The sequence below is a fragment of the Vanessa atalanta genome, chromosome 17 (assembly GCF_905147765.1).
Source record: "Vanessa atalanta chromosome 17, ilVanAtal1.2, whole genome shotgun sequence".
Lineage (NCBI taxonomy): Eukaryota > Metazoa > Arthropoda > Insecta > Lepidoptera > Nymphalidae > Vanessa > Vanessa atalanta.
In genome coordinates this window covers 6,566,155-6,581,416 of record NC_061887.1, presented here as the reverse complement: position 1 = coordinate 6,581,416, position 15,262 = coordinate 6,566,155, and the positions used below count along the sequence as shown (strand labels likewise).

At 32.6% G+C, this 15,262-nt stretch overlaps 1 protein-coding gene across 1 annotated transcript; it reads right to left on the bottom strand.

Annotated features, from left to right (window-relative positions):
* Positions 1–249: 249 nt before the first annotated feature.
* Positions 250–14,829, bottom strand: LOC125070522 (tyrosine-protein kinase hopscotch). Its single transcript, XM_047680420.1, has 22 exons — positions 14,383–14,829; positions 13,945–14,096; positions 11,031–11,189; positions 8,766–8,943; positions 8,528–8,682; positions 8,363–8,455; positions 8,167–8,286; positions 7,561–7,709; positions 6,904–7,038; positions 6,706–6,833; positions 6,152–6,288; positions 5,587–5,784; positions 5,122–5,272; positions 4,855–4,993; positions 4,396–4,470; positions 4,194–4,309; positions 3,730–3,969; positions 3,216–3,368; positions 2,782–2,955; positions 2,199–2,371; positions 1,680–1,829; positions 250–1,236 (listed from the first exon to the last, which is right to left on the bottom strand). Exons 1-22 carry the CDS (start codon positions 14,620–14,622, stop codon positions 1,098–1,100), a joined length of 3,354 nt encoding a protein of 1,117 aa, XP_047536376.1. The 5' UTR covers positions 14,623–14,829; the 3' UTR covers positions 250–1,097.
* Positions 14,830–15,262: the final 433 nt, after the last annotated feature.

Genomic DNA, 15,262 nt, shown 5'->3' with positions numbered 1-15,262 from the left:
TTTGTAATAATATAGTTTTAGTTAGTGTTCAATAATGCTTTAAACATTTAACAAATGCAGTATGGCAACACCAATACATAATTTGATTAATCTTACAATAAAAATGTATCTTTAGTTAACATTATTAAAAGATAATTTAATATCATCTTTGGTTTTGAAGCAATGCAAGAAATTATTATTAAACTTGAAAATATAAACGTTATCTAAAATTTGTAAATTTATATATAAACAATCACTTGTACACGCCGGGGTATAAGAATATTTATATGAAATTAAAAACAAGTCAAAGAAAATATCATAAATATCTCAAGTTTAATAATGATCGCCTAGCAAAAATCATTTATAATATATATCATTTAAAAATTATATCTATAATCTAGAATTGACTAAACACAGTCATAATAAAATCTTTCCTAAAGGGCAAGTTCATATCTGTCGCTACCATAAGATTCACATAGTTTCATTTCACTAAAACTACTTATAAAATTATTCTTAATCATAAAATCCTAATGTGATCTAATATAAATTGCATGGAGGTATTGTTTATAACAGAAAACCTGTCAAATCATTTGATTGCACTTATTATTGTATATATACTTACATATATTTATTACAAAAAAAAAAAATTAAGGCAAATGCGCAAAGGAACCACAATACACATATAAAATAGCTAATTATATATTACATGTCATTTGCTTGTTATGTGCGTATGCGCAACGGATTCGTAAAGTGATAAAACTTATGTCTACTTGACGTCATACTTTAGCGATGCTTTAATATTATATGGCGGGCGTTAAGCTGAACGCTATGTTCCAGTATATAATTTGTTGGTCAATAGTTTTGAAGTTACTTTTAACAACCTATCAAATTGAAATTTTAATTATCATAGGAATTTTTCTATATATACGAACATAGATCAGCAGAACATTAGTTTCAAGGTAAAGGATTTTTTTAATCCAATACATATCGTCATAACTAGTTTTAGAAATTTAACATCCTATAAAAGTAATGTAATCAATATTAACATCACTCGTTTTTTTTAATGTGGATTTGAGGGAAATCCTATCTTATTACCGTGAATTAAGATTGATATCAGCTCACTTATACTCGTCCATAAACCGCTTGCACATGTGCACGAGATCGATGAACTTCGGTCGCATGTTCGGGTCGAGCGCCCAACACTCCTTCATGAGATGCCTGAATATTTCTGAAGGGCAACCCTCCGGTATTTGGAAACTGTTAAAATAATAATTTAAATTAGTACCAATTGGGTATTATATTTTCACAATGAAAGGAAGAAAATATTAAAAAACCGTAATAATGTTTAATTTATAATAAAACTATTTTTATATTACTTCTTTTGATAATAATAAAAAAATATATATTGAATTAAAAACGAAGATATGTGATGATGATGAATGTCATATTGTCCTCTAATAGAAAGCTGATTTATGATATCGTTACAAATTTAATACTAATTGTATTTAATTAAAAAAGATTCTTATTTATAATAAATTATAAAATAAAACAAATAAGTAATAATTAATTTTAATTACATATAAATAACAATCAGCATAATTGCAATAACTCAATAAGGTTAACACTATTCAATAGGGGCCTGATAAATTTCGCGAACAGGAAGCTACACCGGCCACACTACGTATATAGAAACAGGTTACCAGGAGGCCCTCTCCCGGGGCCGCTCCACGTCGAACTTGGGCACCTCGTGGCGCGCGCGAGTGAAGATCTCCCACGCCGTCACGCCGAACGACCACACGTCGCTCTTCGTCGAGAAGTGCCACGGCTCCACGGCCGACTCCGGCGCGTACCTGCGGCGCGGCGGGGCGGCCCACATCATTATCACATGTATGCAGTCGCCGTACACAAATCGTACTCCACTAGCGACCCGCACGGGCGAAATTTAATAAATAAATTGTTACGGTATAAAAATAATTTATACCCTGTGGCAATAATAAAGTTACTTTCTTCCGTTCAGTTCCTGAATTTACTCCCTACATACAAAAAACTAATTTTACTTCTTTTTAATATTAGTATAGATTCAAGTAGCTTCATACAAATGAACCTTTGTTACATGTTATAGGTTATATTGTCCATTGATAAGAATAAAAAGTAAGGCTACCAACGACAATATGTTTACAATATTAAATATAATAATAATAAGTAATTTCAGTACACACCAATTAATCGGCAACAATCTCTCGGTCTTGATCCGATATGTGTTCTCTTCTTTAGGAATAATCCTCGCCAGTCCGAAGTCTGAGATCTTAACGTGATACTTATTGACTACGAGGATGTTTCGCGTAGCCAAGTCTCGATGCACTACATTTTTTGCAGACACATGATCCATACCCTAAAAAGTAAAACAGGTTATACTTAATCAAAATTTAAATAAGGTCTATTCAATAAATTTCAATTTTACATACACATCCTAATAAATTATGTTGATTTATTGTGTTTTTTTTTATTTATGCAATGCAGAAAGTCTTACCATTTTTTTTGTTAATAATGGTTATTGTTTACAATTTTAATTTAATTTAAAATTATAACAAAGAAATAGGAGCATAAACAATCAACTTTTTTTTAATTAGCTAGTCTATATGCCAGCTAAATGTAAAAATGAATGACAAATTACTTAAACAGTAGTTTTTCAGTATGCCATGTGTTTAGTTTTAATTTTAAACATTCTCGAATTTCTTTTTATACCTCTTATACACATAATAATATTCCGTCTTAATAATATATATTAAGATATAAAGTTACCGTAGCTATATCCTTCGCATATTTAAGCAGATGCGATATACGTAGTTTGTCCCCTTGGAACTTAAGGTAATAGTTGAGCGACCCCTCTTCCAAATACTCCATAACAATAAGAACGTCAGAACCATGGTCCCAGGAGTAGCCGAGGATTTCCACAATATTTATGTGTTGCAGTGACTAAAATTAAAAAATATATATTACTTATCAATAAATAACAATAAATTTAACGAACGGAATGTACCATATTTTAATAATATAATAAGGCAAATGTATTACCAAATGTTAATTGATGATCTGAAGGTAAGAATATTTAAATAAAATAAAAACAACAATACTATTTATTTAGTAAGCTATGAGCAATTAACGTTAAAAATGTATGTCATTTTAACTTTCGTTTATATTTTGAATATGAAATCTATAGTTTATTCGTTACTTACTTTCATAATCTCGAGTTCATTTTTAAAGTCCTCATAGAGACTGCCATTTCTCTCGGATGCCTGCCTTGTCAATTTTTTAACGGCCACTTCTTTTCGTTGAGATTCCTGGTTGTCTCGCTCCATCCATCCTTTGAATACGTGACCATAATTACCCTGCAACATACAAATTAAACAAATATATCTCACCAGTAACGGAATTAAGGGAGGACATCCGGTTGTCATGGGGTGGGGCATTAGAGATTCATATAATTCTGAAGAGTTAACAATTTTAATGTAATATACATGTAGATATCTAGATACCTATAGTCAAATTATAATAATAATTCTAATTACTTTTTTAAAAGTTACCAATACCAAGAGTAAATAAATGATTGACAGGCCTTACTGACAGAAATTAAATTGTTCAAATTAATTCGTATTAATTAGGGGCCGTATCTCAGTCGGTGCCGAGGTAAAACAACGGAACCGCAAGAGCGGGAAGCGACGGGCATCGAGACGGAGGGCGGACACTCACGCTGCCGATCTTCTTGGTGACGGTGACGAGGTAGGTCTTGCCCTGCGACACGATGGACTCCATGAGGCGCGGCGCGGCGCAGGCGGCCAGGTCGTCGGGCGCGTCGGGCGCGCCGCCGCCCCCCGCGCCGCCCGCGCCGCCCGCGCCCCCCGCGCCGCTGCGCCGCCGCGCCTCGCTGCGCAGCGCGTACGTCAGCGCGTTCATGCTCTCCAGCGAGTTGGAGCTCTTGTTGTCCGCGAACTGCGGTTGACAGAAATTACGTTTAGAGCATTCATCGATCGATCCCGCGAGCGGAGTAGTCGAATGGAGCGGCGTTGGGTTGGCAAGATTTACGATGTGATGATTCCACTTTTTACATTACGAAAGCTCAATTATTTGATGTCACGAGAACGAGGATACTCGCAGATCATTGTTAACATTTATGTTATCCCTATTTTAAATCTGCGCACAGCGGTGTAACTTACCGGATTATCGTACTGATCCGACATGGTGCCGTTCATGGAGGCCGCGCTGCTGTCCACTGAGATCAACGATTTGTTGCTTCCGGCGTCGCTTAATTCGCTCGGAATGAACCGGTCGCCTTGAAAATAGATAATGATTATTTCTTAGTCCAACTATTTCTAAATTTTTTACTTTTCATTAACTATCTACAAGGGCGTCACTTACTTGACACTGTTTCTGCGTGCTCCATGTGGTCTAAGGAAATCTTTGGTTCTTCATACTCGTGGAGCGGTACGTACTCTGCAATATAAAAATATTTTTAAAATTGAATATAAAGTATTAAGCTTGACTTTTGACATGGATAATTGATATAAATTGAATAAGTGGAAATGGGATTTATTATTTAAATACAATGATTGTGACTCCTTATTCGATAAAATATTTTCTCAACACGTAATTAAAAGTACATTATCATCAAAAAATATGAATCGGTAAGTAAAACATAACACATGCTTTGGCTGTACACCGAATGAAGACACTTTGGTAGTAAATATAATAATAATCTCTCGATAAAAACTTATCAACTATATAACGGTTTAGCTTTTTTTATCTTTTTTTTAAATCGGTACAGACATAAAAACGAATCTCCAGCTACGTTAGGAAGGACTACTGAGCGGGCCGTACCGCGGTGCAGCATGTGGTTCATGTCCCGCATGATCTCCTGCGGGCGCAGCGGGTCGCTGTGCCAGCACTGCCGCAGCAGCGCCCACACCTCGCCCGGGCAGCGCGACGGCCGCAGCAGCCGGTCGCCCATCTCGTAGCTCTGCGGGACCAGCCGTTCGTTTGTTAAATAATAATTAGGGGCCTCCAGACCTTTTAATCCGTCCCGGACTATACTTTCTCCGGCAAGGGACAAAAGTCTCGATTGTTGGATGCTATTGAATTACTAACCCTTGCAGTCAGCACGGGATTGGTGTCGGCGGGCGACTGTCCGTAGGAGAACACTTCCCACAACGTGGTCGCGAACGCCCAAATATCACCAACGACGGAACGCTTTGCGAGATTCATGTCCGAGAAAAATTCCACCGGCATCCAATGAACACTGAAAAAATAAACATATTTGTAGTCAATATAATTTTGATGTGTTAACATTCATAGCATCCGCCACTAATACTATGTTATAAATGACAAGTGTTGATTCATCGATCTTCTTCATCTATTTAAAAAAAAAATAAGGGGTTGCCACTGCTAATAAGCATTGGCACTGTACGGTATATTAAGCCCCTCCCTTACAATGCCAGTTCGCCACCAATCTTGGGAAATAAAATGTTATGTCCCTTCGTGTCTATTTCATACATTGTTTGATGCATATACAAATTTTAAATTCATTAATATAGCAATATACTCAGTACTTACTCTTGCGGTGTATACTGTCTAAGACTAGGGCCCGACAGTTTGACAATGATCCTGTCGGCTTGGTGAGAGGACAGCAAGAGTCGTCGACAGCGTATCCCGCCGTGGACGACTCCGGCCTCCGAGAGGTCCCACAGCGCTCGAGCCAAGCCTGCGGCTACTTTCTTTAAATGTAACGGCTTTACGCGTTCTTCGTTTTCTCTGAAAAAAAAAATACAGAAAGATATTATAGTTAAAAAATAAAAATGTTAATATTTATTAAAATTTTAAGAAAAGTAGCAATGCCCAAAATTAATTAAGGATTTAGTAATATTCCTATTTAACCCCCTCCTTTAAGGTTATCACTTATGTTAGGAGCGGGGACTTTGCGCTATTGACGCTTAATCCTCCCTCTAATTTATAGTCAATGAATTAATGATTAGCATCAAATTAGAGTTAACTTTAAACTTTAAATTATATCTTGAATATAAGACAGTTGTATAATAATGTTTTACTTTAAAACATATCTATCTTTAATAATGCTGAATCATTTTAAGTACAACTAAACCATATTATTAATGTTAGATACCTTAGGTAGACATCAAATGGTCCATAAGGCAAGAATTCAAGCACCATCGCTGTCGGTGAGCTGAGAGTAACGCCATACAGCCGGACGATCGAACTTGACTGCACGCAAGCCCATTTACTCGCTAATTCGATAAAATCCTGCAAAAAATAGTACATAACTATAACTTCCAATAATAAATTGGTACATCAATAATTATTAAACATTTTATAAATATAATACTAATATACTATATATAACTTTAAAACTTATTTTTTTCGGTAAATAATAATAATAATTATATTAGTAATGATGATTTGTAATAATAGACGATAGTTGGTGTTTAGAAAAAATGCATTAGACAAGATATCGATAGACAAACCTAAAGAACTTGTTTTCGTTTGAAACTTTGATTAGAAATACCTTTACCATAGCATTCTTGGAACACATATTTCATGGCTGAAATTACACCAGCTCACTCCAATACTTTACAAAGTATTAGCGGACGGGTAATACAAAATAATTATCAATCAAGTTTTAATTAATAAATTATATTAAATGAGCAATGCTAAACTTACCTTTAGATAATCATTAGCTCTCTCCCTCTGAAGAGTTTTGAAAGCAACGAGAAGCTTTTTAGTTTCATCGAGCCTCCATAAAGCTTTGTATGTAGCTGTGACGTTTTCGGATCCCACTTTTTCAGAGCCTATTTACAAAATGAATTAATGGCTTTGCTATTTAGGTATAAACTACATATTATAGCGGTTATCTTTTACCTGTATACAAGAGTATGTCTTTGTTTGGTAGACATCGGGGACTTTTGTTATCCTTCAATATATCTTGCAACTCGGCTTGGTCTATCCTGACACCTTTTTTCAGTGGTTCCCCGCAGAGGAGTAACTGAGATTTGTCTAGAATGAGAATTAATATTTAATTCTCTAAATATTATTTATAATCTGTATTTAGGACATATTAAGTCGATTTTATTTTTTAGTAACTGCACATGCCTTTGAACCTTTTGGCCTTGATAGCGTCATCAGTTAAGAGGGCAAGTGCGATGACTCAAACTGGATGTTAGGAACCCATAAGTTAAAAGGCTTACGCACGTTTTAAAAGTTGCTTCTTGTGAAGCTAACCCGCGCCTTAGGATGTCGTCGACAGGATGTCATAATGTGAGTAAAATTATTGGCTTCACAATAATAAACAAATATAAACTATTGGGAACAAAGAGAACTAACGGCGGCATATGAGCGGAGCTAGTTCTATTTTTTATGTCGTGTTGTAAAAAAGGTAATTTCTTTGAGAAAAGTTGTCAATTGACTAGCCAACAAATAAATAATACACCGGAAATAGGCTTAACGTAATACTAGGTACAATCAAGCACACGAGGGCTTGACAACAGTTTTACTGAATTGTATAATATTGTCACATACCATATTCTGAAGGAGGGATACACTCGTTTAAAAATATCCTCCCTTCATTATTCTGATGACAGCTGACCAATCTTTCAATGCTGAAGTATTCCTCTTTGTTAAATATGTAACAATGTCCTTTGTACTCTAATCTGTATGTCTCTGTGGTACTGCAAGAAAAGAAAAAAAAAACATATTTACGGCAAAATGACATCAAATTTATACGATATTATTGGTTGCTTGATTAATCTGTTTTGAACGTCGACGAAAATGTTATCGGAACTTTGGAATTTATATTAATGTGGATATAAATAGTTAAGTGTAATATTGTATTATAAATAAAGATATATTAATTATAAATTCTTAGTAGTGCACAATATAGCTAGTTTTTTGCAAATCGCATGAAATACGTATATATAAGGTTTGTTTATCTTTATTCCTACTTCCATTGGAATAGGGAAAATAAATATTTAATAAATGTGGAATTAAATTATATATGATTATTAAAACATCACTAAAACAAAAATAATTTTGTGAATTAAAGTGACACACAATTTATAATTTTAACATATAGAACACTGTACTAACAATTTTTTTTACAACATTAAAAAACATAAAAGTATTTACCTATTCTTCGTACAAACGTCTAAATAAAATACATTGTAGTCATCCTGACACTGTCTTATGATATAGCACCCGTGTTTTTTACTTCTTTTTTCTTCTAGCTTCCGGTACGAAAACGCTCCACTGGAAATTGAACAAAAATTTTAATAACTTATATACATTTGAATATATAGTTACTTGTTTGTGTTTTGTTACTGACCCGACTGGACCATGACATTTTATCCTTTGCAATTCTTTCAATGAGGGAGTCTCGTCGTCCTTTGAAAGGTTAAACGTCCATTTCACCATTAACCTGTTAAAAATATTATTAATAGTATGTAATAATTAGAATAAAAATTATTGAAATAATAGTAATTTCACTTACCGATAATAACCATCGCATAATGATATAAATGACGACAACTGTTCCTCGGATTTGAATTTGAAAAACAAAGGCGTCCCTCTTCTAGAAACTTCTAAAGAATGATCGCCGTTTCTCGTCAAATATATCAACTCTTCTATCGTGCAAACGTGAAACCACTGAAACACATAAATAGTAATTTAGGTGATCTCTATTCAGTATCAGATTAGATAGATATCGTGTCAATAGATTCGTAGCTTACATCTCTTTTGCAAGTATTATATAGACGTATGCCGGCCTGGTGGGGGTGAAAGGGTGCGACCACCACTCTCACAGGTACCACATCACTACCATTCTGCCAGAGGACGTTATCATACTCCTCTGCGAGATAGTTAGGCGCTAATCCATATAATTGTTGTAGGTAGAGATTTTTGACATAACTGTAATATAAAAACAAAACAATGATATTCTTACTTTGTTTCAAAAATGTGTTAAAGTTAAATAAACGCATTTTTTTTAATACCGACTACATTTCACCGTCATTCAAGTTTGGCTGTAGTTTTGAAGAAAACTATTTACTCTGTAATTATATTACGTTTTATTATTATTTTCAAATGTTATATTGAAAGTTTAATCTGTTTTGTTCGCTCTTTATAACGAGCACATCACAGCTCTTCAAATATATTTTTTTCGGTTTAATTTTTTCTTAATATCTTTAATGCGTAATGTTTGCTAACAGACCTAATTGATTTAAAATCAAATTGAAATATTTCCTTATTCTTGAACCTATCTTTTTTTCTAACTGTTATATAAATAATTCGTATACAATTCGACCGATTGGTTTGATGTTTTTTAGTCATTTTAGCATTTGAGTTCCTATCATAGTAACTACAATTGACTTACAATAGACGACTCGTGACTCGTATCGAATAATTGTTCGTCCCCTAAGAGTTAGGGCACAGTTCAACGCACTGCCTCGAATTGACCGTGGTATAGGTTACGTAATACCTATCTTTATTGGGACTTCCGAATTGACTCCAAATGTCGCATGCGATGCTTTAAGAGGACTTGAGTTTGCCCGAACCTACTAGTTGTAAGGCCAAAAACGTTATAGGTAGAGTAAATATACCTAGGCGGCCTATGTACGTCCTGAATGACAAATACGGCTGATATGGATACAGTAGCCAACGCATTTTTAGCGTGCTCTAATACAGACATACCATATCTATCGTATCTGCAAGAGGACAAGCTGACGTCGTCCATGGACGTGGCGAAAGGTCATCATTAGATTGAGTCTGTTTAATTCGGTCATTTTATTCGGCTACCGAAAAAAATAAACGTGGTTATAACTTCTTTCTTAAAATGTTAATTTATGAAAAAATATTCAACGTTATCTCTAAAAGTACCACGCTTCATAATACTTAGTCTAATAGAAGCTACAATAATAGTTAGCTAGTATGTAACAAGTTTATCAGATGAATGCAATTATTATCTAAAGTACGTGTTTTTGGCTTCAATTGTGAACGGATATTTGAATGCAACTATCGCTCTGTGTTGTCATTATAGAGTAGTAATATATTTCTCCGAAAATAAAAGACCTACATGTTTGAAATTTGGCAGGCTTGCTTGTTTGGTTGAGTTAATATCACCGAAGAAAATTTACCAACAAACTTATTTATTATAGAAGGGATCACCCTATCAATGGGAGTTTCCGTCTCTAAAACACAAATTGTGCAGGTATATGCTTAGTAAGCATGTAAAAATTTGCTTTGAACCCCACATTTGTTATCGTTACGTCCATCATTATGAACGAAAATCAACACCTAAAGAAGTTGAGCTGTCAACAAAACTACGATCCACGAAGTGGTTGATGCTATTGTTAGGCTTGCCGAATAGCAACGCTGAATGACGACCAATATATTATTTTGTTTATAGCTGCTATATTAAAAGTTTAAGTTTGACTATACTTTGACACTATATCCTTATCTCTATTAAAATCATTTCCGGTAATACGTACCTACTTTATAATTACGAATATGACACGAAGCTTTTTCGGTTTTTTTAGAAATATCGATAAATTAAATATTGAAGATCCGACAAAGAGTAAATACATCTTATCCCTTGGATTCCGACCAATATTTAACATATTCCATGTTGACAGTAACAACCCGGTTGATGACGGAGAACCAAAACACTAACAAAAGCTTTCCTATGAAGGCTAGTCGTAAAAGTCTGCCTAATCCTTCTTAAACCACAAATTGATATGAGGATAAGGACATAAAATAATAATTATATAATAATAAACTAATTAGAGTTAAAGAGTTTCATATTAATTATGTATTTAATAACATCTATTTTACATTACAATGGTAGTTAATTTTTATGAATCACGTAAGCAAGATAACCCCAGATAAAATATTATAAAACACTACAAAAAAAATTTTACCGGAAATTTCATTGATATATGAGTTTAAATACGTAACTTAATTCTTTGTAACAAATTTTAACGATAAATGTGTATACTCACTTTACATTGTGACCCACGGAGCACAACTGTGGGAGATAATCATGGGCGTACTTCTTTGGAAAAGGTCCATGTCTTCTGACAATAACCTTTGGGATATATTTCTTGTAATTGCGAACCACATCATTGAGAGGTAATTTCTCTTCCAATATTGCCCGAGTCCTGAAACAAAACAATACATAACTACTTATTATATTGGAATTGTGAGGATTTTCTCATATTTGCCACTGACGCTGATGTTCAGAATCCTTCTGAAAATAACGAATACTGGCAGATTCCGGATGTCTTGAAGAGTTTTATCTTGTCACGAATTAAAATAGTAGACTAGAATTGTTCGATTAATTCAGTTTGAATCACAACAGAAAAGAGGTTTTATATGTTGTATAAGCGTCGTCAAGTTATGCTATTTTGCGTGTAAACCTGACCTATTTAAAGGATGTTTATATGTTTATATTTCTTATAAAAATGTGGAAAAACGATGAGACAGGCCATCCCATCGGATCTTACGAGTGATAGAAAGGAATGTGCATCTATGTTTCAAGTCACAAGAACTGTTATATCACGGGCTTTATACGGGCTTATGTTCTCTAATCTCCGATATAGTGGTCAAAATCGATCGACAATAATCAAAGAATTATTAATTTTAAGAGATAATTCATTGATACAAATATCTTATAATAACATTTTAAAATTGTAGACATATTAATAAATATAGTATCTGTCGTAGAGACAGCTATCACTGATTATGAGAACCATTGTTTCATTGAAAGGTAGATAATGATTCTTTATGGACTATTGTTTAGCAGAGCATAATGTTACATGAAACTCCACAACCATACAATATTTAAGTAACTAATTGCCCTAATCTTTTTCATATATTTATCTGTATTAAAAAAGATAGATAAAAAAAAATCTACGAATATATTGACATGAAATTTTCTGCGTGTATACAATATAATTGAACGTGTTATACGTAGCCACATCAATGCGTCGGGTCTGTTAGTTCTTATTATAAATGTGAATTTATTTATTTGTTCGTTTGTTTTTTATGCATTCACATCTGAACTACACGGATCGTCATGAAATTTCACAAATACGTTGTAAGATGTACGAAAAATAACAAGAGGTATCTAAACATGCAACCTTCCCCTCCTCCTCCTCACATCTTTATCACAATTTAGGTGTATAAAATGATTGTGTATAACTGAATCCCTAAGTTGATTTTAATTCTAAATAAAATGTATGGTGCATGACGTGTGGTGTATTGACAAGCAAAGTAGACTCTAAGTGGACAAAAGACTTTTTCACTCTTTAGTATATCTGGCACAATGAATGATCAACCCTTTCACTCAATGATGACATTTATTATTATTTTTGTAAACATTATTACAATTATTTGCCAACATTAGAACCCATCCCAATTTGAGCCTTCAGTTCTACTTGGTCTATCTACTGGATAATCTCCACCGACAACATCAAAATCAAACCCGAGACTATAAAACATAAACATCACCATATATATTGGAACAAAAAACATTCCCAATTAATTATATCCAGAACATTATATTTTGTATATTTGTCTGTTTATACTTTTAACTAATTATAGTAATATCAAATTAATTGCATAAACGGCATTTGCAATTCAAATAGGAACATTTATAATTTCTAGAGTAAGAGTCAAGTCGTAATAGTAATTACATACCAATAATAGTATTTAATAAATGTTGTAATATAATGAATTTCACTTGTTGATAAACAATTAAATTACTTTGTTTATAGACATTGTGATATCTTTCCCTTAATACAAATAATTATCAAATTTTTTATCATGATGTAAGAAGAGAAGTGTGTACATATTACTATTAAAAAATTATTTATCAGATAACAATTGTAAGAGTTTCTAAACTTATTGAACAAAGATAATAAATAAAGTCTATTGATAAAAAAAATATCAGCAGTATCGCATTTATAAAAACAAATTCAATTAATATGATTTAGTACAAAAAAATATTCATCATATAATAAGATAAAAAAGCAATTAAATTAAACCATTACATATATGTGTAACTCACATATAAAGATATATAAATAAAGAACACACATTAATTACAGTTGTAAAAGGTTACATGTCTTTTTAAAATTAAAATAATATGTTAATTAGCTATTTTAATTGTTTAGGAAATGTTAGAGATAAAAAAAATAGAAATTATATTTAATTAATACTTAACAACCGATTAAAGCAATATATACATTTCAGAAATGCTATTATTTTTATTGATTAAATATACTCATAGTATAATTTATTTCTATTAAGTTCAATAATGAATGAATACTTGATATTATTATCTAAATGTTGATGAACTTTTGACATTATCATTGATAATATATGCTTTGAATAATGCATGTGTTTGATATACATAACTAACTAAAAAGAATAGAAAATGTCGTCACAAATATGCAAACAAAAATTGTTATTTATTTTTGATACTCTTTCTTATTTTTTACCTGGTGGTATGCCTTCACACAAACCTTTCTGAGTATATACCACCTATTCATCACATATTCTACCACTAATCAGCAACACTTAATAATGTTGTGTTCCAGTTCACAGGATGAGACTGCTAGTGTGAAGCACAAGGGATATCATATCTTTCCTAATATTGGTGGTGTGGTGGTGATATAAGAAAATTTAATATTTCTTAGCTCCAATATCTTTAAAAGATGGTGACCAGTATCAGGTGGCCTATTCGCAACTGGCAGAATAGACTACCTTTTATTTAATATTAAGAAGGTATGATTAATCTCACTGATAAGCAATAAATCTATCGCCATTAATAAGAAAGGAATTTTTGCAACACTAAAAGATACACATATTTGTAATTTATACACATTTCAATTAACCCATTGATTTACTCACATATCTGCAATACCAAGGCCCAGTAACTCTTGTTTATGTTCGGGATACTTGATTTCTGGTATTTTGTTCTCATTGACATCATTGCGAGCTTGTTGAAAGTAATAGTCATATGTTGTTTCATCCAAAGTTATTAGGAGTCCAAGGCGAGGTACCTATTAAAATTTATACTTGATTAAATGACAAAACTTCCTTCATTTCAATTATTTACAAATAATCCAAGAGTTTTGAATATCAAGTTTTAGTTTATATTTTTAGGCAATAGCTATGCGCTATTGCCTAAAAATATATAAACATATATAAGTATTAAATAGACCTTAAAGTAAGAAAAAAATATTTATTGTTAAAAGCTTACGGTTCATATAAAAAGATTCAGCATTAAAGTTAAACATAATTTATTACTTATTTAACTAAGGATTAGTAGGATATTATGGACCTTACCTTGAACCGTATTCTCAATTCGTAATCTCGTGAACTCGAAAGAACTTTGCTGTTATCTTTGAGGAAATACTCTGTACCTCTGATCCGTAATGCAAATAACGTACGCGTCAGTGGAGGAATGTTATACTTCTTGCATAAAATTATACACAATTCTTCTGCAGTAAAAGAACTTGAACAGGGTATTATATTAGGCGTCGAATCAATCACCACCGACACTTTAACTGTCTCGACCGCTGCCATGGTTTATTTTGTAAACTTAATCACAAAAAACAAGACGCCAACAGTGATAAGATTCAATCTATTTGTATTTTTGAGGGATAACATTAATTCTTGTTTGCTGTATTTCGTTCATCTTTTCTTACAATCGCGATAAATAATGCACATAATAAATCAATGAAATAAGTAAAATGTTTATTTATAAACCAACTAAGGTCACCACTGCTAGCCACTAGCTAGTTAGGGATGGCCTAAGAAGTTTGTAAGTCCTTAATAATCAAAAGTCAAGAGATGCGCGCTATATATCGATATTATGAAATAAAATAAAATTTATATTGGTGCCTAAGAATATTAAATACAAGATATTTAGATAATAAAAATAGAAAAAAACAGTTTGTAAATATTTTACAAAATAATATGTTATATATTAAAAGAAAGAAATTGATATTTGATCAATCGCATCAACATATCTGAAGCACAAAATATAAGATATTATTTTAAAAAATCATAAAAACTATATAAGTTTTCTCGTAGACTCTTGTATATATAATTATAATGTAATTGTGTGAATAATACCTAAAAGTAACTTTGGCTTAAATATATTTAATTGCCTAATTATATCACCATATACCATTATACTGTCATCATAATTGCATTTCTTATG

Excerpts from the sequence above, each read along its gene's own strand:
- LOC125070522 (XM_047680420.1), bottom strand. The coding sequence starts at position 14,622 with ATGGCAGCGGTCGAGACAGTTAAAGTGTCGGTGGTGATTGATTCGACG. Across the intron at positions 8,944-11,030 it reads TCCGTGGGTCACAATGTAAA|TTATGTCAAAAATCTCTACC; the intron begins GTGAGTATACAC and ends TTTATATTACAG. Across the intron at positions 1,830-2,198 it reads AGATTGTTGCCGATTAATTG|GTACGCGCCGGAGTCGGCCG; the intron begins GTGTGTACTGAA and ends GCCGCGCCGCAG.